The sequence below is a fragment of the Lactuca serriola genome, chromosome 1 (assembly GCF_051521515.1).
Source record: "Lactuca serriola cultivar US96UC23 chromosome 1, Lser_US96UC23_V15, whole genome shotgun sequence".
Lineage (NCBI taxonomy): Eukaryota > Viridiplantae > Streptophyta > Magnoliopsida > Asterales > Asteraceae > Lactuca > Lactuca serriola.
The window spans coordinates 101,508,633-101,535,582 of record NC_136408.1 but is presented as its reverse complement, the minus strand read 5'-3'; the positions used below and the strand labels follow the sequence as shown (position 1 = coordinate 101,535,582).

The 26,950-nt window shown below is 36.7% G+C and overlaps 2 protein-coding genes across 6 annotated transcripts; one reads left to right on the top strand and one right to left on the bottom strand.

Annotated features, from left to right (window-relative positions):
- The first annotated feature begins 1,158 nt into the window (after positions 1-1,158).
- On the top strand, positions 1,159-11,929 carry LOC145096291 (disease resistance protein RML1A-like). Of its 5 annotated transcripts, none has more exons than XM_079034051.1 (8): positions 1,159-2,277; positions 2,886-4,164; positions 4,274-4,576; positions 4,657-5,604; positions 5,704-6,298; positions 6,685-6,749; positions 7,468-7,546; positions 11,769-11,929. In XM_079034051.1, the coding sequence occupies exons 1-7, from the start codon at positions 1,739-1,741 to the stop codon at positions 7,540-7,542; spliced, it is 3,804 nt and encodes a 1,267-aa protein (XP_078890177.1). In that variant the 5' UTR covers positions 1,159-1,738; the 3' UTR covers positions 7,543-7,546; positions 11,769-11,929. The 5 variants fall into 5 exon arrangements, with proteins under 5 accessions (XP_078890177.1, XP_078890172.1, XP_078890180.1 ...); XM_079034046.1 differs by having other exon boundaries at positions 6,685-6,764; XM_079034054.1 differs by lacking the exon at positions 11,769-11,929 and having other exon boundaries at positions 7,468-7,644.
- Positions 11,930-12,503: 574 nt separating this feature from the next.
- On the bottom strand, positions 12,504-15,965 carry FCLY (farnesylcysteine lyase). Its single transcript, XM_079034035.1, has 5 exons — positions 15,381-15,965; positions 14,611-14,784; positions 14,168-14,527; positions 13,014-13,189; positions 12,504-12,926 (listed from the first exon to the last, which is right to left on the bottom strand). The coding sequence occupies exons 1-5, from the start codon at positions 15,879-15,881 to the stop codon at positions 12,659-12,661; spliced, it is 1,479 nt and encodes a 492-aa protein (XP_078890161.1). The 5' UTR covers positions 15,882-15,965; the 3' UTR covers positions 12,504-12,658.
- Between the last annotated feature and the right edge of the window lie 10,985 nt (positions 15,966-26,950).

Genomic DNA, 26,950 nt, shown 5'->3' with positions numbered 1-26,950 from the left:
AAAGACACCATCTGAATTGTGTAGTGTGAGGATAAAGTAGTCAAAAATACTCCATGAACCTAACTCGGTAACAAGGCAGAAAGCTCTATTGTCAAAACAAACCCAATAGTCGCCTACCGATAATAAAAGCTCATCCAGGCCATATCAATGATAAGTAGAAACCTCCTTGCACATAAGGTAATGACATAATAATTAGTGACATTCTACACCCATCAGCATGTCAATTTATGCACCGAAATAGGGCCACATGTTTTTTTTTGTGGGGGGGGGGGGATATGTAAACAGGCCATGATTTCCCTGCCCAGTTCAGGTTTGTAGGTTGTAGTGACAACCCACTTCATATGATCCATCGCAGACAACATTTCGGAATAAAATGGCATTGTCAACCATTCCAGAATAGTTGTAGACATTGCGGACACCATTCCACAACACTTCTAGACATTCTAGACTTGTTCTATGTATTTCAGACATGTTCTATGCATTCCATATTAGTTCTGTGTATTCCAGTTGTGTTCCGGACGGATTCAAAAGTAGTTTTTTTTTATTGATTTTAGTTATCCTATTACACACATATAATCATACAAAAGCTTAACAACTAAAAATGAAAGGAAAATGACTTATTGCGAATTAATTGCATCCAATCATACAAGAAAACATGAAATCTTCTTATTTTTAACATATAATCATATAAAGAATCAACACATACCCACAATAATTGGATCTCTTCGCTGCTAGAAGAAGACATTGTTCGAAATTGATGGAGTCCGGGATAAGGGATGAGCAAGCAATTTGTTCGGGATAAGGTATCTCACATGTTATATATGAGGGGGCCATATTACCGGGTCGGACATTTTTACCCGTTTACCTATTTTGAAATTCGGTCCATAATGAAGATTCCGAAGCAAGTGGTTATGTTTCAAATCTTTAGAAAAACTTATTATTATTTAAAAAAGCAACAAAAAAGTAATTAGATTACTTAAACTAACTCTATAAATTTTCATCTTTTCATTGTGAGATACATTGTGCTTATGCCCTTAAACCAAATAAATACAAATATAAATTGTAAGGGTCAAATGTGTAAAAGCTTTAATCTAGAAGCCCTAAACTCCAAATATTAACTAAAAAGAACCCCAAGTTAATCAGAACTCATCCCTTGTTCAATCAACCAACACCCGATGTCTCCTCCGTCAGTGCTAATTGTCGACGAGACCACCTCCGTCGTCATCCCTCACCGCCGACGCGATCAACTCCATCACAGCCGAACACCACCTCTACTATCACCACTTTGATCTCCTTCTCGATCTGTCTTCCTCTACTTCTCCCATCACCGACGACTCTGCCTCCGCCATCTTTTACTGCGACGGTGTGAAGCATCATCTATATCTCATACATACATCATTCAACCTCTTGATTTTCTTCCTGCCATGTTCTTCCTCAATTCCATATCTCCAATATCTGATTTCCTTTTTCTTTGGACTTCAAATTTCACATACAAAGAGTTCTTTGGAGCAAACCTCAGTAACCAAAGCTGTAATTTAGTCGTTAGAAATTCATGTTTTCCAGTATAAGTATTTATTTCTGTAAAGGAAGTTTTAAAACTTGTAGGCTAATTTCAAAAGTCATTGGTGAGTGCTGACTTGGATTTCCTTTCTGAAAACCTCTACTTGTGGTGCGTCCAGTACTCTTAATCTGATTGTAAATATAGTCTCAAGTCACTGCTACGTGCACATAACTCGTAATGGCTATTGTCTCTGAAATTGTAGAAGGATCTTCATCTTCTTCATCTTCTGATTATCATAAATATAAATATGATGTATTTTTAAGCTTTCAAGGTCGTGATACTCGTAATCGTTTCACGGATCATCTCCATAAGGCCCTAATCGGTGCCAATATCTCTACCATTTTGGTTGATGAAGAGATTGAAACAAGAGGAGATCTGAAACCGGAACTGGAGAATGCGATTAAAGAATCTAGGGCTTCTATTATCGTGTTGTCCAAGAATTACGCTAACTCATCATGGTGTCTTGATGAATTGGTGTTGATCCTTGAGCAACGTATTACCCATAACCATATTGTTCTCCCCATATTTTATAATGTTGAGCCTACCCATGTCAGGAAGCAACAAAAAAGCTTTGGAGATTCAATCGTTATGCATAAACATGCAATGGAGGCAGAGACAAATTCATATAAAAGAAGTCACATGGCTCAAAAGATTGACGGATGGATTAAAGCACTTAAAGAAGTTGCTGAGTTAAAAGGGATGGATGCAAATGGAAGGTAACCATTTCGTATAACTATATTTCCTTGCTACTTCAGCTATTAAAACATGAAATGTCGGTATTATCTTTTCTCTATGCATTTCAATATGCTTCAATGTCATCAAATAGCCACAAAGTTGTTGTATTTAAATTGGCTAAAGAAGATGCATAAAACTGAATCTAAATTTTCAAATATATGATCCCATTAGTGTATTCATATAGATACATTCGCCAAATTGATAATTCATTGACTTGTTCTAAGTCAATTCATTTTGATAAACCATATAATCTTTTTTATATGTTTTCTGTAAAAAAAAAAAAAACAAATTCTGAACGGTTTGTTATACATAACATTTTCTTTATATTATTGTAAAATTACATCAATAGTTAACTTTCATGGTCTTGTAGAAAAACATAATGAAATTTGGTGGCGCTACTCAGATCTTTTTAAAGATTATGATCTTACACATCAAATATGATTTTATTATGATGTCACACATAACACACTTATATGTAAAAATTATGACCTTAGTATGATATAAATTCGATTTGGTGACTAAATCTCCAAATCTGGTATGTTAGTTATTTGGATGGTGTTTTGTGGTTCTGATTGAAATCATGTTTCAGGCTAGAGTCGGAGGTTATTGAAGAAGTTGTTGAATACATCTACCGTAGATTACGTATATCCTCAAGGATTCCTCTACCACAACTTATTGGTATGGATTATTCCAAGCATTTTGTCACTTCATGGTTGACAGATACATCTTCAGATACGTACGACATACTCACTATTTTGGGTATGGGTGGGATCGGGAAGACTTCTTTAGCCAAATATGTCTACGCGTTACATTTTCATGAATTCGAAACAAGCAGCTTTATTGAAGATATCAGTAGGAGATGTGCTGACAAATTCAACACAAGCAGCTTTTCCAAAGATATCACTCCGAGCTCAGAAAATTTTAGTGGGTTGCTTGATCTACAAAAACAACAACATGATGATATTCAAAACCCAAGTTCAGTTGTAGTTGATGCTGCTTCTATACACACCTCAATAGAGAAAGAAGTAGCCTCTCATGGGTTGCTCGATATACAAAAACAATTGTATTATGACATTACCAAACGAAGTCCAATTCAAGTGCTTGATGTTCTTAGATACACCTCAGAGATAGAGAATTTAGTAGCCCGTAAAAAGGTGTTTCTAGTTCTTGATGATATTGATAGCCACGACCAGTTGTATGCACTGCTTGGAAGAAAAGGTTTTCATCCGGGAAGCAAAATCATAATAACGACAAAGGATGCATATTTGACAGAGAGTTATGCGCTTTTTAGAAAGAGCACTAAATCCAAGCATATTCTTCAAGGCTTACATGAGACTGATTCTCGAAAACTTTTATGTTTTCATGCTTTCATTTCCAACGATCCCAAGGCCGGTTATGAAGGCGTGTTAGAAGAGCTGGTGAAGTATTGTGAAGGACATCCATTGGCTCTTGAAATTTTGGGAAAATCTCTGTATAATCAGGATGTTGCTTATTGGGAGGACTGCATCAAAGCTCTAAAGAAACAAAAGGATCTCCATATAAGTAGTGTCTTGAGGAAGAACTTTGACTCCTTGCCATCCAAGAATGACAAGGAATTGTTTAAGCATGTTGCTTGTTTTTTTGTTGGAATGGATATAGCTGTCACTGAAACAATATTACACGCATGTGGTATAGACACATTCTATGGGATCCGTAATCTCATTAACAGGCACCTTCTTAGTATTGGACAGAATAACAAATTGCAGATGCATCAATTGTTTCAACAGATGGGAAGATCCGTTGTACGTCAAGAATCACATTACAAGCCATATATGCAAAGTCTATTGTTTTGTCATGAGGAGTCATTCAAAGTGTTGAAACACAAAACGGTACGTAACATGCCCATGTATACTTGCTCAAAGTATCATGTATTATTGTCTATAAACATGTTTATAAAATTTATATATATATATTTTTTTTGCATCCCTTTCTTCGTAGGGTACGGAAAGTGTTCTAGGCCTCACCCTCGACATGAAAAAGCTTGAGGAAGAGAACTTGCATGGATCATTTGTGTTGAAAACAGATGCATTGAGCAAGATGGGTAATCTAATGCTATTGCAACTCAATTATGTGAAAATCAATGGGGATTACAAGAATTTTCCAAAAAAATTAAGATGGTTGTGTATGCATGGGTTTCGTAAGAAGTTTATACCTCCAAACTTACCAATGGAGAATCTTGTTGCTCTGGACATGTCATATAGCAAGATTGAGTCATTTGAGCGATCTTGGAGGAGGCAAAAGGTAATCTATCTCCATTTGGTATTAGTTCATGCTGGGTTGATGAAATTCGCTACTATTCTAACTTATCTCCATTTTAGCAGTTGCCCAGATGGTTCCCAAAAGACAAAAGGTTGATTAGATCACTGAAGATTCTTAATTTAAGTTACTGTGATCAACTTCATAGTTTGGGTGGCTTTGATGGACTACCTGCACTTGAGAGGTTAATAGCTACAAATTGTGGTGGTTTGGTTGAGGTTTCTAAATCAATTAAGGAATGTGGCAGGCTTGTCCTCATTGATCTGAGCAACTGTGAGAAGCTTAAGAAACTTCCAAGAAACATAGGCATGTTAAAAAAGGTTGAAACACTATTGCTAGAGGGCTGTAATCTTGGGGAATCTCGAGTCAAGAATATTGGGGTTATGGATACTCCAGAAAAACTCAAGGCTGTCAACATTGGCATAAATAGAAAATTGAAGGCTGTCAGCATTGGCATAAATAGAAAACCCTCTTCATCCATCATAATTACCATGCAAAGTGATTTGGAGTACTTTAGACATGTTTTACCGAGATCTTTATTAAGTTTGTCACTTGTAGATAATAATTTGTTTGACAGATCCTTTCCCAGGGACTTGAGTTTCCTATCCATGCTAAAGGAATTATATTTAGATGGCAATCCTATCGTTTCTATGCCTAGTTGTGTGAGAACCCTTCCTAGGCTTGAGAGGCTTAGTATGAGTAACTGTAAAATGTTGACGTCAGTCGAGCGCCCCCCACGTACGCTAAGAGAGTTGATCCTCCATTTTGATTCTAAGCCTTTGCTAAGAAAAGTTGTATTTGATCGAGAGATGTCCCCACTCAAGTTATCATTTGACTTGAGATTGTTTATACCATCGTCATTTGAGATTGAAGGCATAGTCAAAATCCAACCAATGGCTGATGTTGAGGAAAAGGTATTACTTAGTTTGGGCTGGACTAATCTAGACTTCCTTCATGGAAGACGCCTGCAGACTGATTCTTCAGTTAGAGGATCGGAGGAATCTGAAATCCAGGTTTGTGCTGGTTAACTATCATCTATCTCTGTACATGTGAATATGTATGTTTGCATATATAATTTACGGTGATTGATTAAGTTGGTTTGTATTTGGCAGATGTATTATGAATTTGGAATATACAGCACAATTTATGGAGGCGTAAAGATGCCGAAGTGGATTAAGGATAGAAGCAAATGGCATTCAATATCATTTACCATCCCATCATCTCCTAACAACCTCATAGGATTGAATTTCTGCTTCTTGCAGGCATTTGTATCTCTGCAAAAGTTCTTTGAATTGCCGGTGATCACAATTAAAAATATAACAAAGAACCACACCTGGTTATACAAGCATTGCGTTGGTGTTGTCAGTGTCAGTGGATACTCCATAATATTGCTAAGCCATTGGATGTTTGGGAATAATGAGATGGAAGTTGGTGACCATGTTAGTATTACTGTTATGATGGATCCTGGATTTACAAGGGAGTGTGGGGTTAGTTTAGTGTATGATGATGTAAAGTCGGTTGAAGAAGAAAATGTGTTGGATTATTACAAGTCATGGAATCATATCATTGGTGGAGATCTCTCTGCTTTTCAGTTGACAACAGGAGAATACATCCTTCACTCGTGGCGATTTATGCAGATTTGCAATGAAATAGAATTTTCTCGTCAATTTATTAAATGCGGCATTGCAGATAGTGCCAGCTTTAAAGGTGGATATCATTTTTGTCGTGTCTCATGTATTTCTTCTTATTTGTGTGCCAAGGATTTATTGACCTCTAATATAACAGTTTGTTTTTATAAAATATAAAACTACTAAATTTTTTTAACGAGTTTGTTTTTATCAAAATATAAAACTACCGCTAAAAAATTTTAACGGGTCGTCCCAGATGGATGATAGATCTATCCAAGTATTGATCAACTTAAATGGATCAGTTTGTTGGATTATCGGATAAAGTTTTTTGATATGTTGGATCAACATAAATATATCAGAATGTAGATCAAAGGCGTACTTATTGAGCTCTAGCTACAACTACTTTGTCCAAGTGGATGTATGTGAATGATAATTAACATATTCTCTTTTATACGTTTTCATCAGAAGAGGAAGTGAGCTTTAGAGCTTTTTCCCAAAGGAAATCCAACATACTTGATCATGCACTTGAGGTACATCTTTTAACGGTATCCAAACATTTCTCTCATTACATGAATAAAAGGCATGCAACCCAATATGTTATCATAAAAGTTCTTAACTCACCCAGGATGCAACAATATGAAAGGAGTTCTAACCATGAAAATGACAAAAATTACGAAAATTACATAAAGAAAAAGGAAATTCCTTGGTTATCCTCAAATCTTGTCATTACTTAAGCTTCTATTAAACTAACAGTTTTATGGAAATTTCGTTAAAGGGAATAAATTAATATGATATATGATTGTTTTTAATCTTTTTCTTCCAAATAGTGGATGGTAGTCGAAATTTGTATAGGTTAGGTTGACCACCTTTTTCAGCTTATTTGAGCTTTGGATCCTCTTGAGATGTTGGGTTGCAACTTTGAGACTTGTTTTTTCCATTTAGCATGTTAAATGGATCAGTGAGTTCTTTGACTTCCATTAAATGATAGTCCAATATATCATGTGAAATAAAAAAGGCATCCAGAACAAATGTAGTAGTTGTCTGGTTGACAAATTTAAACATGATCATCACAATAAACATTTATATGGGCTACAAAGAGGCAAGTGATGGTAACTGACTAACTATGTTGTGTTATCTATACACATTCAGTCTCCTCAACGAGATATTTGTGTACTAGAAGCTGTTGAACATCTTCATTGCCATTTCTGATATGATTTCTGTATTTAATTTGAGTTTTTGTGTATGCAGATTGATATAGAGAATGTGACCATTTTGGAAAGTCTACAAGACGAAAAAAGGCTCACTCAACAAGAAAATTCTTAAATAGTTATGGAAAAACTCTGTAACTGGAGTCTTAAATCTCATAGCTAAACCTAAATAGTTAATGAAATTGGATATGGAAATGAAAAATGAATCAGGACTAAATTATTGACTATGGAATTATATGAGAAATTAAATATTCTCCTACTTTTTGTTCCTACATATCTTCCTACCGAATGAAATTATGACATGTGTAACATTTAATATTCATTTAATGAGATTTAATGATATTTTAGGATACTAATATGACACGTGTCATCAATTAAATGGGTAGGAAGATTTGTAGAATTAAAAGGTAGGAGGATATTTAATTTCTCGAATTATATTTCGTAGCAAATTTGCTACTGAATTTGCGACACTCTATTTCAGTAGAAAATTAACTGCCAACTAATTTTGTAAAAAAAAATATGTCGGAAATCGACTATGGGGTAGTTATGTAGCAAAAATGAAGGAATATAATTTGTAGCATATATTACATAGCAAATAATGGTGACAGAATAAATTATGTATTAGTAAATTTTAGCAAATTATTTTCCATAGCGTATTTTCAACAAAATCAACTATTAAAAAAATGCAATAAATAATTAAAAATTACATAGATTCTTAATAAAAATATTACATAAGTTCTTAATAAAAACATTACACGATTCACTAATGTTATCATATTTTGTTCAAAACATTAATTGGCTTAATTAAAAATGTCAAATATAGGTACATATCGTAAACTGATAATCAATAAAAGATATTTCACTTTAAGTAAAAACTTCGACTATATCACCTTCGTTCATCTACCTTCTGAAGTAACATCTGTTGCTTTGCAATTTCCTCCAGTTTTGGATCTTTGTCTCGATATGAGGTTTATTAATTATTATCACCCGGAGACCTAAAACTACTATCAACTGACATATATATATATATATATATATATATATATATATATATATATATATATATATATATATATATATATATATATATAACTGAGATGTTATGTGTCCAGCATTAGCAAAAAACAAAAAGTATGCATGGTACTCTTTACCATGGAGAATTGTTAGGATGAATCTTGACCATTAACCAAACAGACACAAAATGACAATATAGAAATATCTTTTTAAGTATAGTGGCAAATCTAGAACAAAATATTATATGGTTCCCAAATTAAGTGAAGTCAATAAAAAAATCAACAACACTTGTGAGGGGTCGGGTCATGTACGATTTAATGAAATATAACTAAAAAAATCGATACCACCAATTAAAAATTTTAAAAAATCGACTAAAATATAATTGAAAAAAATCGAATGATTTAATGCAAAACTAGTTGATTTTTAGTGCATTGATACATTAATGTTTGATAAAAACTATATATTATATTTAACAGCACAAATGCCCCATGTAACTTATTTTTTTCTCCTTTTAAAATAGTTTTTAAGACATTTTTTTAAAAACAAACTTAAGGTAGATCCTTTATTTTTTCTAAAATAGTTCCTAATTTTTATGGTATATATAATATAAATGAAATTCAAATTTTAGGTAGGTCCTAGGACCTACCTTCTAACATGCTAGATACGCCCTGCTTAAGTATGAATTAAGTATGAATTTAATGAGAACTGCATCTACTTTCCCTATTCAAATAAACTAAACCTAAAAAATTCACTTGTTTATTTTCCAGCATCTCTTTGACATGTGACATTTTTCTATGATTCCTACAATTTTTTGTTTCTTCATAACAAATCAACTTTAATTCAAATTTTCAAAATAAAAATTTTTTACATTAATAACAATTTCGAAAGATAGAGTATCTATCTTTTAAAAATTATATTAAATCTCTCAAATTTTAATGCATCCCAAGAAATTATTATTGATACATCATGTTAATTACCTTCTTTACCTAATCCTCAATTTAAAGTTCTTATCACATACATGGCAAACCCTTGCTTTTAATTCAAAATTGTAACATACACATTCTGAAATAGTGTTATGTTATTATTAAAAGTGAATAAAATTAAGTGTTGAGTTCTAACAGATAGTTCTTACTAAAAATAAAGTAAAACTATATTTAGAATCACTCATAAAATAATGGGAGTCTTATGAGATTCCAGTTAAAAGTCAAATAGTGAAATTTAGCGAAAATATAAAATTTTGAAATAAGTAAAATTTTATTATTTAAATTTGTAGATAATTTCGTTAGAAACTTGTAGGCGAAAACCTTGTCGAAATTCGAGTTATAACGAAGAAGTTATGACCAATCGAAGATCCGCGACAAAACCGGCACGACGCCGAATGACGTAAAAAGTGAGTTTTGATAAACTAATTTTTAGCCTTAGTGATCTAAATAAAAGTCATAGTATTCGTTAAACCGAGAAGTTCGATAAAAAGAACGCCAAAATCTGACTTCATATGAGGAAGTTATGATTATTCTAAGTTTCGGAATAGTAGTAGACAGCTAAAAACTCGAAATAAAGATCGAGCGATATTTAGCCAACACGACCTAAACGGGAATCAAATGTCTCGTCAATAGTAGTACCACAGTAAAAAGTCTGACGCAAACGGACGTCGGAAGAAGAAGTTATGAATTTTTAACGGATTTTCCTGTCCCGGTCTGTTAAAAATAATAATATTAAAATTAAATTCAAAATTAGCCGATGAAGTCTAAACGAAAGTTGTAGATTTTATTCCCGCCTACGCGTGCATATAAAGAACATCGAAAACGGAGCTCGTATGCGAAAGTTATGGATTTTAGAAGTTCGGGATACAAAATTCGAAATAAATGCGAAGACCGAGAAGAATCGCAGGGCTCAGCTTCGGCCACGTCGCCCTCCTCGCATGCATTCCCCGTGTTCGCCTCGTGTCCGATGTAGCTTAGTCACTGAAGCGTTGTGCAGCCGAGACTCCGACGCATGTCGCCTCCTGATTCGGCTGAAGTCGCGGCCCAATGGCCTTCCGACGCGCCTCGCATCTGGTGGAGCCGTCCGACCCTCGCGTCTGAGCCGAGCCAGATGCTACGTCCGAGCCTCGTTGCTACGCCATCTGCCTTCGCCTCCTGATGTCGCGTGTTCCTTCTGCCAGCGCACCCTCCGAACCTCGGCCTTATAAAAGGAAGGCTACGAGCCTTCCCGGGTAATTATAGAAAATTGGCAATTTTGACCCATTTTTCAATATTTTCACTATTTTGATATTCCCCGAAGCCCCGGTATCAATTTTAGCACCCGAAACACGTCACGAAGTGCCCAAGAAGCCCGAAAAATTTATCTTTTCGGTTTGAAGCTCTACCTTCGCAAAGCCCGGTTTTCAATATATCTCCTGGTTTTTATAGAAGAAAACTATTTATAGTAACGAAGTGCTGCCCAAATTACTATTTTAACCCTCGGTTATATCACGGTGAGTTCAATATATAGGAACAATTGTATGTTATGTGTTATATGTGCTATGTGTTTTTCAGTGTTATTATTCCGAGTTATTTTCCCGTGATATTCTAGTATTGACTTTAAGTCTTTGGCCATGTAGAGCAAGTCTCGTATTGGTAACATACCCAGGGCCGGTCCAAACGTATATGGGGCCCAGGGCGAAAAGAAAAAAAGGGCCCCTTAAAGAAAAATATAATAAAGATTCAAAAAAAAATCATTTATTCTTCACTATAATCATATTCAATTAGCAATAACAAGCAAGTCAAATTATTTATCTTTTGAGCTAGTTTGAGTTTGAACCAAATTTAGGCCCTAAAAATCATTTTGGTAATAATTGGTTTATATATATACACTATATAATCCAGAAATTTTGGGCCCCTTTGAGTCGTGGGCCCTGGGCGGTCGTCCGGGTTGCCAACCGTCTGGACCGGCCCTGAATATACCTTTGATCATGTAGAGCATGTCTTGTAATATTTTTGGTATTGGCTTTGTGCCTTTGACCATGTAAAGCATGACTCGTATAACTTTTGATATTCGTAATGGGCTAGGTAGGGCTAAAAGCCTGTATATGCTAGCAAAATGATAATCAGAAATTTATGTCTTCTATGCCATTTTGGCTGAACTTTATTGATGTATATCAAGCATTGAAAAGTATATCTTTGAATAAAGTCTTTGATTGATATGAACGCCTGTCACATATGTCTTTGTTGTTCCTCTTTGCTTCTGTCATATTGATGTATATATATGGCATAACGTTATATTGTATCTATTATTGAACTCACTAAGCGTTTTCGCTTACCCTCTCAATATTTTAATAAATTGCAGGCAATAAGCATCAAGTATAGCCATATACTGTCGGAAGAATTAGAATAGTTTCTATTATTACTTTTGTACTTAAGTTTTAATATGTATAAAATTACAATATCATGAGTAGTTTTGTAATAAACTTAAACTTAGTCGGTTTGTATCCAATGTTTTGTAACAAGACCATCTTGTATAATAAAATATTATTTTATGAATATTCATGGAGCATGTTTTGGAGTAACTAAATTGTCAAGTATGAAAGTTTGGGTCTTTCATAAATACGAAAGTGAAGGTCTTTCAATAATAGTCGGCATTCTTTTTTATTTACATTTAATATTTTTTTTGTCTATATAACAATTTTAAATATATCGATCTTCGTTTTACGGGTTATAACCTAATTATCAATATTAAACAAGAAAATAACAGGGCAGGATGGTATAAGTCTATAAGTATTTGTACTAATTTTTTCTAATTTAGGTAGTGTTTAGATAGGAAAAAAAAAAGATGCTTATTGTTTATTCCCACCACAATAAGCTAAGTTTAAATGTCTAGATAAAATCCTTAAAAATCAGCTTGTTGTTAGAAATAAGCTAAATAAATTAATTTTAATAAGCATCTCCCCCTTGCTTATTGCTTATTCTCACCACAAGTAAGCTAATAAGCTAATCCAAACACCCCCTTAGTTAACCAACTTTCGTCCTTCCTACCGGCTATCTTGTTAAAAGAAATAAAACAAGATTACAGATATAGATGCAATAAACCCAAAATCATATCGCCTCTTCCATATATATCTTATTTCCATAGCTCTAGCCACACAAACATAGCTTACAATTTGTAGGTCATTTATTTCCGTGACACCACTTCTTAATTACAGTAACGTTACAACAAACAAATGGTTATTTATAGACACATCACAATTCCCGATGCTGAAGGCTTGAATCTAATGTAGAACTCTTGACCCCATACATTCTCAAAGGCTGTTGGGAAGATAACCTCAAAAGAATGAGCCTCGCTATATTCTCAGCAGCAACAGCACCAGTTTCCATAGTACTTGCTGCATTCTCAAATGCATTTACATAATACAGATGTCCATCATCCAACATAAATGGAGCAAACTTCTCAGGAGCATGATAATGTGGATACGCACCCCAATTTATTCTTATTGTCTCACTCCTTATGCTACCAATTTCCAATCCAACAAACAAGTGTGACTTAAATAAAGTAAATAATAAAGAGAACATAAAATCAGGAAACAACAAATCTTACCTAAAGATCTGATCCAATAATGAATCAGTCAAACTTTGACGAGAGAATATTTTGTAAGTCATATCATTCTCATTATGTTCCTTGAGAATAGAGATGCATGTAAATGGAAGCTCATCACTCTCTATAGTCCCAACAAGTTCTGGAATCTCCAACACTGAATCCAACCCAAAGTACACCTGAACCAAATCAAAACATTAGTATATATATATACAAAATTTTGTAACTAGATTATGAATTTATGATGAGGATTTAAATAAGAGAAAATTACAAAAATGGTCCTTATGGTATGGCATAATAGGCACCTATAGTCCAACTTCAATAAAATGGACAAACTTAGTCCTTTTGTTATTTGGGTATTACAAACTTGGTCCCTGAGCTGTTAACTCTAACTGCAGAGCCTGTTAAATACAGTAAAATTACCTTTTTACACTCACCTTTTTTTTATTCATATATGTTTTTTATTAAGATGTCCTATAGTTACAAAAAGGTAATTTTACTGTATTTAACTATAGAGTAAATTACACAAATGGTCCTTATGGTTTGGGGTGATTTGCATGTTTGGTCCTTAACTTATTTTTTTTAACTTGGAAGGTCCCTACAGTTTGTTTTTGTAGCGCGCTTGGTCCCTGTCTTACCTAAAAAGACTATTTTGCCCTTGATTTTTTAATTTATTTAAATAAAGTGGGGTAGGTAAGGTAAGGTGAGGTGGATGTGGGGTTGGGAGTGTGTTTATTTAAATAAGTTAAAAAATCAAGGGTAAAATAGTCTTTTTAGGTAAGACAGGGACCAAGCGTGAAACAAAAACAAACAGTAAAGACCTTCCGAGTTAAAAAAAAATAAGTTACGGACCAAAAGTGCAAATTACCCCAAACCATAGGGACCATTCGTGTAATTTACTCTTAACTATAGGACATCTTAATAAAAGAGAAAGATATGAATAAAAAAAGGTGAGGGTAAAAAGGTAATTTTACTGTATTTAACAGGCTCTGCAGTTAGAGTTAACAGCTCAGGGACCAAGTTTGTAATATCCAAATAACACAAGGATCAAGTTTGTCCATTTTATTCAAGTTGGACTATAGGTGCCTATTATGCCATACCATAGGGACCATTTTTGTAATTTTCTCTTTAAATAATGATAAGAAGTTAGAACTCACAGGATTCAAGAGGCCTCTGACAAAAGTTGCATGTGTATGCTGTAATTTTCTTTCTGGGATAGAAAATTTTGGGGTGAACTGAATGTTGAGCTCATCTAAAGGTGTAGCAACCACTGTAACTTGACATGTGTAACTGTTTCCTTTAGTGGAATTAAGTTCATAAAAACCATCAAGATTTGTGACTGATTCTATTTCTTCTTCAAGATGCAAAGTAACATCAGATCTGTTGACTAATCCAGCAGCCATCTGCCAGTTTCCACCTTCAACTGCCCATAAGTTTCCTCCTGATCCAGCTAGAGAAACAGCACCTGCAAGTCCACTGATTCTGACACTTTGACCATAGTTGATTCTTGTTATAACCTGAAGAAAGTATGATATGTTGGATTTATTACTATCTATAAAGATTTTTCCATGTTTATGGAAATTGGAAAGAAGTAACTTACAGTGATAAGCTCTTGTATAAGGAGAGGAGAATAATTGAGAGCAACTAATTTTTCTTCTAATGTTTGTGTTGTTAGATTGTATAAGTCTGCCCACTTGAGCATATCTTCCACAGTGTTGAAAATTGGTCTTGACTCCTTGCTTTCATAATACTTCAAGAAATTATCCACTGTAACCTGTTAAGGTAGTAAATGCATACATAAATTTGGTTACATGTATTACAACATCATAAAGTTCCATTAAAGTTGACAGTTTTACATGACAATAGAACCTGCCATAATTTACCACATGTACACAAGTTGAGCATTCAGAAATGTAGATGTTGAGGAGAATAGAATTAGAATTTAGAAAGATTGTATAAAAGAGAAGGTTAGGGACGTAAGGATTTTGAGGAAAAGCCAAGAGAAGATCAATGACAGAGGTAGAGGCCAAAGTATTGAAATGATGTTTGGATTATCCCAAGGAGTTACTCTAAGACAGAGGGACATGGATTAGAACGATTCTTTGTTTGAAAAAACTAATTACATCAATCTCATGAGGCTTTAGACGCATATTACTACAATTATATGCTACAAATATGTTAATCCATCAAGAAATCAAAATATTTTTCATGTCCTTGAGAACTAATTAATTACAAAATTAGCAAGTTAATAGGAATTCAAAACTGAAATGAGTTGATTGTAATTTCAAATCAATCAAGTGGATCATCATCTGGCACGCTTATGTTTAAGTTCAGCTAATAAACTTGAAGAGCGACAAGAAGAAGCCGTACCTCAACAAAATTGGTCATCTTAAGGAGGGAAACACCATATCGGACGAACATTCGCAACGAATTAGCGAGGGAGACGAAGTACTGAACCACCGAACTCTTTGATTTGGAATCAATAGTTTTGAATAAGAACTTTTGACCATCCCAAATGCCGAGCGAGAAAGAACTATCACTAGCGGAAGGCCCCTTGACTTTGAGATTCAACGAATGGGTGAAGTTCAAAGCGTGGTAGTTTTTGGGATGAAGAATTGAGGCACCGGCTTCGAATGTTTCTCCGCCGATGGTGACGGTTGCCATACGACCTCCGACGATGGGATGACGCTCGAACATGCGGATTTGGGATATGCTTGAGGAGTATTGACGAAGGAAGTGTGCGACGGATGAACCGGCGATGCCGGTACCGATGATGCAGACATCGGTCGGGGATCGGGGTGGTTGATCGGAAGAAGATGATGGGGTTGTTAGCGAGAGAATCGAGAGAATTACGACAGTAATAGTGAACATGTTGACGCAACCCCCACAGTCGGCGATAAGGATCCGGAATGTATTGGTTTATCGGACCGGGTGACAAAAGTCGTATATGAAATCTTCTTGGACATGGGTCCGAACATTCTTTTTAGTGTTAATAAATATTAATAGTTTATGATTGTCAAACGAGGTCGTACTATCACCAAAATAACATATTTTAAGCAAGGTTCTAAGCAAGGCCGGTAATGAGTTTTTCAAGAATTGCTTAATTAAAAAGGTAATTTTATATATATTTAATTTAATTTAATTAAAAGGTAAAAAATTGTATAATTAGAAAAAAAAAATTGTAAATTGTATCATCTAAACGCCCCACGTCAATCCGTCTAAGGTCCTATATGGAAGGTTAATAGCAAAAAAATTAGCATTATTTTGGTGTGCCAAGGTTCGAACATTGGATCTTTTATGTACATTTTCACTCCTCAAACCACTACAACTCCCATCATGAGGGCAAAAATCATATAATTCTAGATTTATATTGAATATTCAAATATATCAGGATTTTTGAAATGTTATCAACATCTAAAAAAATTAACAATGTAACACCCAAAATTCCAGAGGTACCGTTGAAGGGCTTAAATTGTAAATTAAGGAAAGGGACTCCACGAGTAGGCATGCTTACTCGCCGAGTCGGAGTGGTTTGTCGCGGGTTTAAGTGGCCAACTCGCCGAGTCGGCGGCTTGTACTCGACGAGTTGGTGCTGAAAGGAGAAAACCCTAATCCCGGGGGGTTGTGCCCTATATAAAGCACATTATAACCCACCCTCAGCCTCTTTGCACCCTTTTGCGATCCAGAAGCCCTAATTTCGTTTGTGAGAAGACTTGGAAGCAATTTGGTGTGATTTGTGAAGGAATCTTGAAGATCAAGAAGCTTGGATCAAGGAGACTTGAAGAGATCCGGATTATACTTCAGTGGGAAATCATTTTGGAGGTAAGGAATCGTTATCCTTGGTCTTCTCCTTTCTAGTTCCATTTTCATGGAGTTTTAGGGTTTGGTTGGAGAAATATTGATGAGATCTTGAAGCATGAGTTAGATCTGGAGTTGAAACTCCAGATCTGAGTTCTATATGGATCATTGATGCAGAAAGACTTTCTAGTTGTTATGCAAAAGCCCTTCCCCAAGAGTTAAGTCCTTTTCTAGCTTGGTTTTTGGTATTTTGGGGCAAGAAGCATGTAAAGGTGGCAACTTTATGTTGCTAATGGACCCTAGAGACCCAGATCTATTGTTTAGAGCAAAGGAGTAGCTCGGTGACTCGAGATTATGAGAATGCACGTATGGACTCGGCGAGCCTGGGGGATGACTCGGCGAGTCGGGCTAGAGATCAGACATTGAGTCGTGTAGTAACTCGACGAGTCGCATAGGCGACTCGGCGAGTCTTATGATGATGAGCTTGGACTCAACGAGTTGGAAGAACAACTCGACGAGTCTATTGAAGATTGTCGTGAACTCGGCGAGTCTGTTCTTGGACTCGGTGAGTCTGCTCGCATAACCTAACCTCTTTCAGTTAAAGCCTTGGATTAGTGATTCGGTTGGGGACTCAGTGAGTTGGTCAGGATGGAACACAGAGATCGTTGGACTCGACGAGGCTTGGGGCGACTCAGCGAGTTAAGTCGTGCTATGAGAGTTTTCTAGATATGAGAACTCGACGAGTCGACGGGTTGACTCGACGAGTATAGTTAATCAGGAAGGTTGACATTGATTGAGGACTTTGACTTTGACCTTCAGGGGTATTATGGTAATTTGGATATTTATGTCAATGGTTATTGATGGATATAGGTGTTGGAGTTTGAGGCGGTGCTTCGGGATTGTGATCTTGTGATTCAGTTCGGCAGTTGCAAGGTGAGTTATCCTCACTATACTAAGGGGCCTAAGGCACCAAGGCCGACCCATTGGATTTGACATTCTAGTAGTTATTGATATGTTGAGTTGAGTTAGTGATGAATGCCAGTTGATATGCTAGTCGGGTAGATCTGTAGGACTGCCTGTGATATTGTATGATTATTTGTATGTGCATTGGTCATGATACATGTCGACATGTTATGTGGGATGGGTTGAGGTTGTACTGCTCCGTGCGGTAGCCAACAAACCCTAGAGTATTCCAGATATGAGCTGAGGGCCCGGTAGGCATTCCAGACTCATACTGAGGACTACGAGTTGAGGGCCCGGTAGGCATTCCATACTCGTACTGAGGACTCTGGAGCATTCCAGACACGAGCTGAGGGCCAGGTAGGCATTCCAGACTCGTACTGAGGGCTTGATGGCATTCCAGATACGAGTTGAGGGCCCGGTAGGCATTCCAGACTCGTACTGAGGGCTCGATGGCGTTCCAGATATGAGCTGAGGTCCCAGTAGGCATTCCAGACTCGTATTGAGGGCTCGATGGCATTCCTGATACGAGCTGAGGGCCCGGTAGGCATTCCAGACTCGTACTGAGGGATTGATGGCATTCCAGAAACGAGCTGAGGGCCCGGTAGGCATTCCAGACTCGTACTAAGGGTCCAGGGGGTAGTCCAGCTTGAAGAGTTGTGGACCCAATGCATGTTGTTATGTTCAGTTTGTAATGTTATGATATTGTTGATATCGTTATGTGGACTGTATCGGTATTTTGGGGGTAACTCACTAAGATTTCGGGCTTACAGTTTCAGTTTATTGTTTCAGGTACTTTAGGGGATCGTGGCAAGGCAAAGGCATGATCGTACAGCTCCTCACTTTTTATGACTTTGTTTCTGGGATACTCTGATATGATACATTTTGAAAACAAGTTCGTAATGGTTAATGGATTCGAAATGTTTTTAAAAGTTTAAATTGGCTTGAATTTTTTTTTGGGTGTTACAAGTTGGTATCAGAGCCTTGGTTTGAGTGAATTGGAGGAACACTCGTGTGAATCCAGTCTCAAATCAAGGAAAAGATTTTAAAATGATTTTAAAAGGTTTTCAAAATAAGTAAAGGAGGATGCAGAGTGTACAATCAGCCGGAGCCAGTAAGTAGACCCCAAAATACCATACGGTTATTTGATATTGTGATATGTTAGGAAAACATGCTAGTACTAAGATAGGGATCCTCAGGAACCATATGATAGAATTGCATGATCTTTGATGCCTTATCTTATGTAGAGTACCTCATTGATTGTTGTATGGCTCTTTCGCGTGTGAACTAACTATTGGGTGAATACTCCAAATCACATGCTACATTGGTTAAATGGTCTTAGGGTAAGGGATTTGGTCCTGCTGCGCAACTCTTGTCTGATTCCAACCGTTGTGGGATTAAATCTTTTAGTCTAACATTGTTTAAGCCATGTGGTATGTGATTGTATTCATGCAATAGTTAACTGGCACCAATGGACGGTCGTGTGGCAGTTGCTGGATGGGTGGGTAGTGAGGGGCCGGGAGGCCAGTTATGAGATATTTAGCATTCCTCTAGGAGTGAGGATGGATCGCTCTCTATGTTTATGAATATTTTTAGGGTGTTGTGGTGATACTTGAGAAAAATATGGGTAGGTGTGGAAGGTAGTATGGGCCCGTACTACTGAAAGCACAAGACCCATACGCATAACAAGGAAGTCACAACCCCTAGGGTTTGGTTGGGAGTAGGTTCCCCGTTGTGTATGTGGATTATCTGATATCTTCCTGGTATATGTTCAGTATGGTGATGGCGAATCGATTTGAGGCGGGATCCAGATCAGGATCGGAAGCGGGTGGCCAGGATAGGTCAGTATTGTCCGTCGATCAATTACAGGAAATGGTTTCCGTGAAGGTTTCTCAGATTTTGCGAGAAGAATTGTTCGGTGTCGTGGACCGGGTCACCACCAGGGTGATCGCCAAGTTCGAGGAGCATGTTGCAGCGTTGCAATCTGTGAGAGATGTTGCTACCGGGATGACTTCTGGGGGAGTATCGGTGGTGGGGTCACAACTAGGAAAGAGGAGGAGGGACTTTTCAGCAGAGGACGAAGAGTTGGAGACAGCTAACCTAAGTAATGGAAGTCAGGAGGTGTGTGGCAAGTGTGGGGGAACCCATGGAATTGCTTGTCGCAAATTCAGGTGCTACAAGTGTAGGGAGAGAGGGCATGTGCAGCAGGATTGCAAGAAGGATCAGATATGCTTTCACTGTCACCAGCTAGGTCATTTCAGGTCTAGCTGTCCTGTATTGAGGACGGAAGGAATTCAGATTCCAGCAGTCATCGTTCTTCAGGAGTTCAAGGTCGAGCCGCAAGAAGTTGCTGGTATGTAGTTGGAAAGCCCCCATTCTGTAATAATATTGTGGTCAAATCGTCTGTGATTGGTTTTTATTTTGTCTTGGAATATTGTTGAATGTGGACAAGTTGTAATTCCGGGTTAGTTTCCTGTTCTGTCTGATTTATGTGTCGTGAAGTTTAATGAGTGGTTAGGCCATTGGAGGTGTTAGGAGAAATTTATTATCAAAGGATTGTAGGTGATTAGAGATCAGGGATTCATTCATTCAAAAAAAAGGGGTAATATGTGGGAGGTTTGCGGATAGGGTTCCACAGGATGGATATCCGACATTGTCAGGATTCAATGGTTTTTCGTAATCGTTATTAATTGGCGTATGAGAGCGCCAAGGGAAATATCTTGTTGCTGAAGTATTAGTAGAGCATCTATCTTTGGACTTCAAGATTTGAGAGTGGGATCATTCAAGCATCAGGGATTGCCAGCTAAGTTATGTTGGGCTTCACACCAGTGGTGGTGGTTAGTGTTCTAAGTGGGGGAGAATCGGTAATTCTCAGGTTGAGCATCAACCATTGAAGGTTTTTTCTGTTGCTGCTCAGATTATGTTATCCAGAATCGTCGGACAGACATTAAGTTGTGAACCCTCAGGGAGCAGGAATTCTCCGAATGGGATTCAAGAGGCGACAGTTGCGAATCTAGGATTGTGCCACCCATTCCCTTATGCAGTGTGTTTATGTTCCCAAGTCTTTGGGGTATGTTTCTCCCCAATGGTGAAATAGAATTTTGATTTATATTAGACTCGTGTTGCAGTAACCTTCGGAATAATTGTGGAAGTCTTCTCGGGCTAGTTTTGTATTGGTAGAATCGGATCAGTCTCGATCCAGAATGGGCTTTGTGGCGAGTGAATGTGAAGTTAAGGACTCCCAGTTATGTTCATGGTAGTGGTTCTTCATGTGTAACGGCGGGTATTTATGATGGCATTAGAGTTGATTCGATGTACGTGTGATCATGTCTGGGTTATAGTCTGCAAGTTGGATCTAAAGTTCGTCTATCATTCTATTCTGGGGTCGAGTGCGACCAAGGGTTGCAGGATTTTGCTTGGATAAGCAACTTGATCTATAGGTGGATCATGCATAGTGGGATTTCAACATGGTAGCATAGGTTGGTGTTGTAAAGGACGTTGGTTAGGTTTTCTTTTGGACAAGGTTGATAGTTTATCAGGAGCATTTCAGTCATGAGTTGAGGGCCAGGTGGGGTATACCAGACTCATGATGTGGGCTCAGAGGCAATCCAGACCTATGTTGAGGGCCTTGGAGGGGTATTCCAGTCATAGGTTGTGGGCCTAGTGATCCTAGTAGTTCATTCCTCTGTTGGAGCGCTTTCGGAATGGAAATATTGTTGAGGTTCGGGCGAGCCGTAATCGGCTGCAAGGAATCACAAGATTTGTGTGAAATACAAGGGTAGGTCCTTGAACTTCAAGTTATGAGTTTAGACCCAAGTTTCATATATAGTGGTATTATGATCTCGAGGAACGGTCCAGAAATGCTGAAGGTTCTGAGAGTGTTCCAGATAGGCTGACGGCCTGGAAAAGCGGTCCAGTCATGCTGAAGACTTTGTATGTGTTAGTGGATCAGTATGAGGAGAATGAGTGAATATGTTACCATGCAATGGTAATCGAGATGGTCTGGCCCAAAGTATTGATCATGATGATGGAGTTGGCTGGAGGCCGTGTATGGGCCTAGTTAGTATGTGATCGGATTCGGAGTATATGGGAGTTCGGGAATAACAGTTGCTCTACATAGATAGTGTAGATTGGAGTTTAGCTTAGCGGCACTTATAAGTGCGGTAAGGGTTGTTGAGTAGATTTCCTGGAAAGGAAAGGTATGTAGCTCCGGAAGGAGTGTGGGTCCTCTGAAAGGAAAGCAGTAGTGTAAATGGATGATCGAAAGTACTTCAGTTAGTGATAGTAAGTGTTTTACTAAGGACTCGATCAATCAACTAACTTGAATTCGTTTTCTCCCGTATTGTAGATGTCAAAGTTCGACAACTATGGTTTTCCCAAATCTCGTGGAACAAGCATTCCACATGAAGATGATATTCCACGATTCGATCGAGGAACAAGAGATCATACTTCACTTCCTCCTCCTCCTCAAATTATTCTCCCTAACCCACAAGTTCAAAGGCTTGAAAAGTTCAAGATCACTCAAGCCCTTTTGGCAAGTAAACATAAAGAAGGAAAGTCGGTGTGTGCACACGTCCTAGGGATGAAGTCACACATTGATAAGTTAAGAATGTTGGGATCCGTTGTCTGTGAGGAAATGGCTGTTGATTAGGTTCTTCAGTCACTTCCTAACTCATATAATTGTTGGGTTTTGAGCATTCTAACACTCCTAAGTGTACATGCAACCCTAAATACCTTGGATCTATGTTTTCTCTATTATACATGCAAATATGAACATCCAAGGTATTATCCTAATCTAGCATACAAAACAATGGATATAACAAGATAGAATACATACCTTTTTCATGTAGAAAGTCTTCATGAAGCTTGAGTGCCCAGTTCCCCAAGTGTGACACCTCAAATGGTTCACACAACACCAAATACACTTGGAATAACTTGAGAGAATTCTACACTTCATGAAAATCGGCTAGCCCTTTCTTACCTCACTCTAGTATGATACTAGTCCCGATTTTGTCAAGAATAAGATCTTTATATAGTGTTACAATTAGGGTAAACCCTAATTGTCATGACTTTCCATTTCCTTGGATCCATGGGTTCAAATACACCATGGAGCATCCATGGACCATCCTATGGGTTTTAGCCCAACTTGATTATCCATGGAGCATTAGCCCACTATACAAGTATGGATGATTTACACAATCAACCCATATATTTAATTAGTCTTCTTTTGATCACTTAATTAATCCTAGATTAATTCTTGATCAATACTAATTAAATAATCTTATTATTCTTATTATTAATATACTAGAACTTATAATATATTAATAACCATAAGTGTCTTATTTCTCTCATTATATTCTATCCAAGTGCATGATGTCATGCAACCCAAATGGACCATGCCGGGTCGGGTCAAGTCTTACCAATTATAGTTATGGACTTATACATTAATCCAACAGTCTCCCACTTGGATAAGTCTAATACTATTATTGTGTATGACTTCAGGAACCGATCAGCAATCGTAGCTCTCAAAAGCTTCTGTCGAACTCTGACCTTGTAGATGAACTCTGACCTTTGTCAGTGACTTTTCCATTAGATAAGGGATCATATATTCCTCCATTCTAGATATCATATGGACTGAGACATGGATTATAATCATTCTCTCTGTCCATTTGTTGTTTCCCGATTTCCGATTTATGACGATTGACTAATTGAACAAATCAAATCAGTCCTGGCCCGGCCGAGCACTTCCATTTGTCATCATCAAATCATCGAGGGGCCCACAGATATCGCTTTTATCCCGAAGGTAAAAGGAATGGATAAACTTTGACTCATATGGCTTGTTCTACTACTTGTTGAATCATACACAAAGACACGTTTTATAGCACCGAGTTACCAAATGCATTTTCGTGCAATCAATGTACTATCAACTCATAGTAACAACTCATATCTCTAGGTTTGAAGAATATAAGATATTACCGTCTCATGATCACTCGTGATAAAATCCATGAAGTGATTCCAATGAGCGCGGGTTGAATCCAATACTCATAACTTATGAGCACTCATGAGTGTTGTAGCTCTTTGTCCAACACCTTAGACCTCTACAAGCCAACCCATGACAGTCCTAATTCATATCTACTTCCAACATATGACCGACTGTGGATGGTTTGAATAACTTAGTCATTCTAGATGAATAACCCAGTTTATTCGGGAAGTCAAAACATGCAAAATGAAACACAATAATAACTGAATCCAATATGGTATCAAAACCTATGAACATAAATAAAACACCTTTTATTTATCACCATATGATTACACATTATTCATTGTATACTCTTTTAGCTATCAACTTTATTCTTGAATTTAAAACAATAGTTGTCCCATGCTCCAAGCATGTACATTGTGTTTTCTAAACATTAGTCATGCCATACACCAAGTATGCATACTATGTTTGTCTATGATCTTTACTTTGTGAACTAGATCAATTGAACATAACTTCAATGATTCTCTTTTCACACTCCCAAATCCTTACTGCAAATGCAAGAATTCCAAATTCATGCCATTTACTGAAATCTGTTAGATTCTAAACTTATATGCATTGATCCTCTTGTAATGATTATGCACAAAGTCACAAGGACTTGACAACAAACATTACAAAGTATTCCAAAGGAGATCAGCTCCTTGGAAACATCCTTCTTGCATTAAGTTTCCTAATCTTACACAGATTAAACAATTTCTAACTTTGAAACATTTCCAGATTCCATTTTGACTATCACTTCTGAACAAGAGTTGCCTCCTTCCAGATTATGTCAATATGGTCCTTCCAGAATTTTCACTATACTTCCAACTGTCCTTGAGCACCCAATCTTTGGTAAACCTTAGATTGTCCTCGACAATTGTTTAATCCTTTTAGTCATATCCAGTTCTAGACCTTTTCCCTTCTTAATGCCCCAGGCATTTGGAAAATTTTAGAAAGGATGAATATAGCACATGTAATCGATCCTATATCCGAAGCATATGGGAATCGATTCATGATGTCTCACATAAAGACTAAACCAGTCTTTTGCTATAACATTTCCATTTCAATTTTCCAAGTTCTCATAATTTGGATTTTGAAAAGGGATGCCGTAATCATAATCGAATTTTTAGAACGCAAATAATGGACTCATATACAAAATTTCCTTATTTTGAGCCATTCCAACATGAAATTCATATATATCCTTGACTAAATGATTAAAACCTCACGATCTAAGCTTATAGATTTGAGATGAAGTATAATTTCCTCTCCCTTAATTATAGTAAAACAACTCTTTCCCAATTGAAACCTTTTGTTTTCTATAATTAACATTGCTAACTTGCAATACTTATCATAATTATCATGCTCCCACTATCATGATGATTATTAGCATAACACTTATGCTCCCACTAGCTTTGACATGTACTCGGAAATTAGCTGACTTTCTTACCAAAGTTCAGATTTCTGATACTAGATTGTTTTGATAAAACTTTATCAAAATCATACACCTTCCCTTAGATAGCACACTTGTGCGTCTAAACAATTATGAAGAGGGATGTCGTAATCATAATGGTTAGACCTTTTTGTCACTTCTTACAAGTCCAGGTTAGTGTGCTGGTAAACCACACACGCTCCACTAACGACTTTGAGAATGCAAATATCACAATTGCTATCTAGCTAAAATCTACTTAGTGAAAGTGTTTCCTCACCATCATTTTCATAAATCGGAGAGAAACCTTATGACACTTAGATTTTTATGGTGTATGTGTTCTTATCCATGTGAATTGTCAAAACCATAGTCACAAGACAAGGATAATGACAAATCCAAACTCATATGGATTGAACTCAATCTTAACTTCTTGCCACCTGGCAGCTCAAGGGCCTGCCATTGCTTCCAAGTTGTTGTGCAACACATTGAGAACTCTAAGAACTCATATGCAAAGCCAAATTTAACTGGAATGGGCATAGACTATGTCAACACGATAGGTTATAAACCTCAAGTCGTGTGCTAGTGAAGAACTTCAGGTTTTATTCTTGATTAGTTCTTGAGACTTTCAAGACCTTTAAGACTCCCACTGTCCTCTTGACATATAAGACTTTCTTGTCAGTTATTCAAGAGATAGTGTGGATTCTAATCAAGACAAACACTTCACAAAATTGGCCTAAGTTGGTCTTTGTTTTATCCAAAACATCACAACTTACCAATTTCAAATGTACAAGAGTAGAAAACTTTTACTCTAACATTTGACAAGTGTTTTAAACCTTCTTTAAGACATGTCACTCAAGTTACAATCTTGGAGTATGACTCTAAGACGTGTATTGGAACGAAGTATGACTCATCCTCTTGATTTAACCATTTTAACATTTCAAGTTCCTCTTCTTAGTCATAAGAATACACTAAGATTTCCTTAGAGAACTAACTTTGATATGGTTTCTTAATCATTAAGATGATCACAAAAACTGATACTAAAGTACTCTCCCATCTTTTCAGATTTGAGAAACTTTTATCCTTCTGCCTAACTTGATTCTTCTTATTCGCTCTGCCTTACATTGAAACTTTTCCAATGTCTCAGAATTATACTTTAGCCTGTAAGTATAACCATATTTACTGAACTTAAGTAAATCATGACGAATAGTCTTACCAATCTTTTGTGGTGGACTTAATCAGTGCACAGGAATGTGTACTCGATCCCTTAGTCCTTCACTTGACTCACACATCCATGTGAACATGTAATTAGTCTTAATTTTCCAATACTTGAAAGTTCTCATTCATCATGCTATATAACTTGCATGATTCCAAGTTCCGGTCCAATTGAAACTTGGGTGATGGGAATCTTTCCTTATTTGGTAAATTTAGACATTACCACAAATGAAAGAATCAATTTCATATTTCCACTCTTGCTATTAATGGAATCTTATAAGCAACAAAAATTTCCACAGATGCCATTGTAAGGATATTTTAAAATAAATAAAATCAAAATTTTCCTTTTATTTTAAAAAACTTTGCGGAAAACTTATCCTTACAATCCATATGAAAACTTGTTGTTATCTATTCCTAAGCAATATCTCATAACTCCTAAGAAGTAGCTCAAGAATCCGATCTTCAAACTACGCGATAGAAATCCATCTATGCGATCAGATTCAGCATATTCTTTCTTTAAGTTTCTTC

Bases quoted from the DNA above. Each gene is read 5' to 3' on its own strand.
- LOC145096291 (XM_079034046.1), top strand. From the start codon at position 1,739: ATGGCTATTGTCTCTGAAATTGTAGAAGGATCTTCATCTTCTTCATCT. The intron at 2,278-2,885 runs GTAACCATTTCG...ATCATGTTTCAG, and splicing joins GGGATGGATGCAAATGGAAG to GCTAGAGTCGGAGGTTATTG. The intron at 6,765-7,467 runs GTATCCAAACAT...TTGTGTATGCAG, and splicing joins TTGAGGTACATCTTTTAACG to ATTGATATAGAGAATGTGAC.
- FCLY (XM_079034035.1), bottom strand. From the start codon at position 15,881: ATGTTCACTATTACTGTCGTAATTCTCTCGATTCTCTCGCTAACAACC. The intron at 14,528-14,610 runs GTAAGTTACTTC...TACTTTCTTCAG, and splicing joins TTATACAAGAGCTTATCACT to GTTATAACAAGAATCAACTA. The intron at 12,927-13,013 runs GTAAGATTTGTT...GGAAATTGGTAG, and splicing joins TTATTGGATCAGATCTTTAG to CATAAGGAGTGAGACAATAA.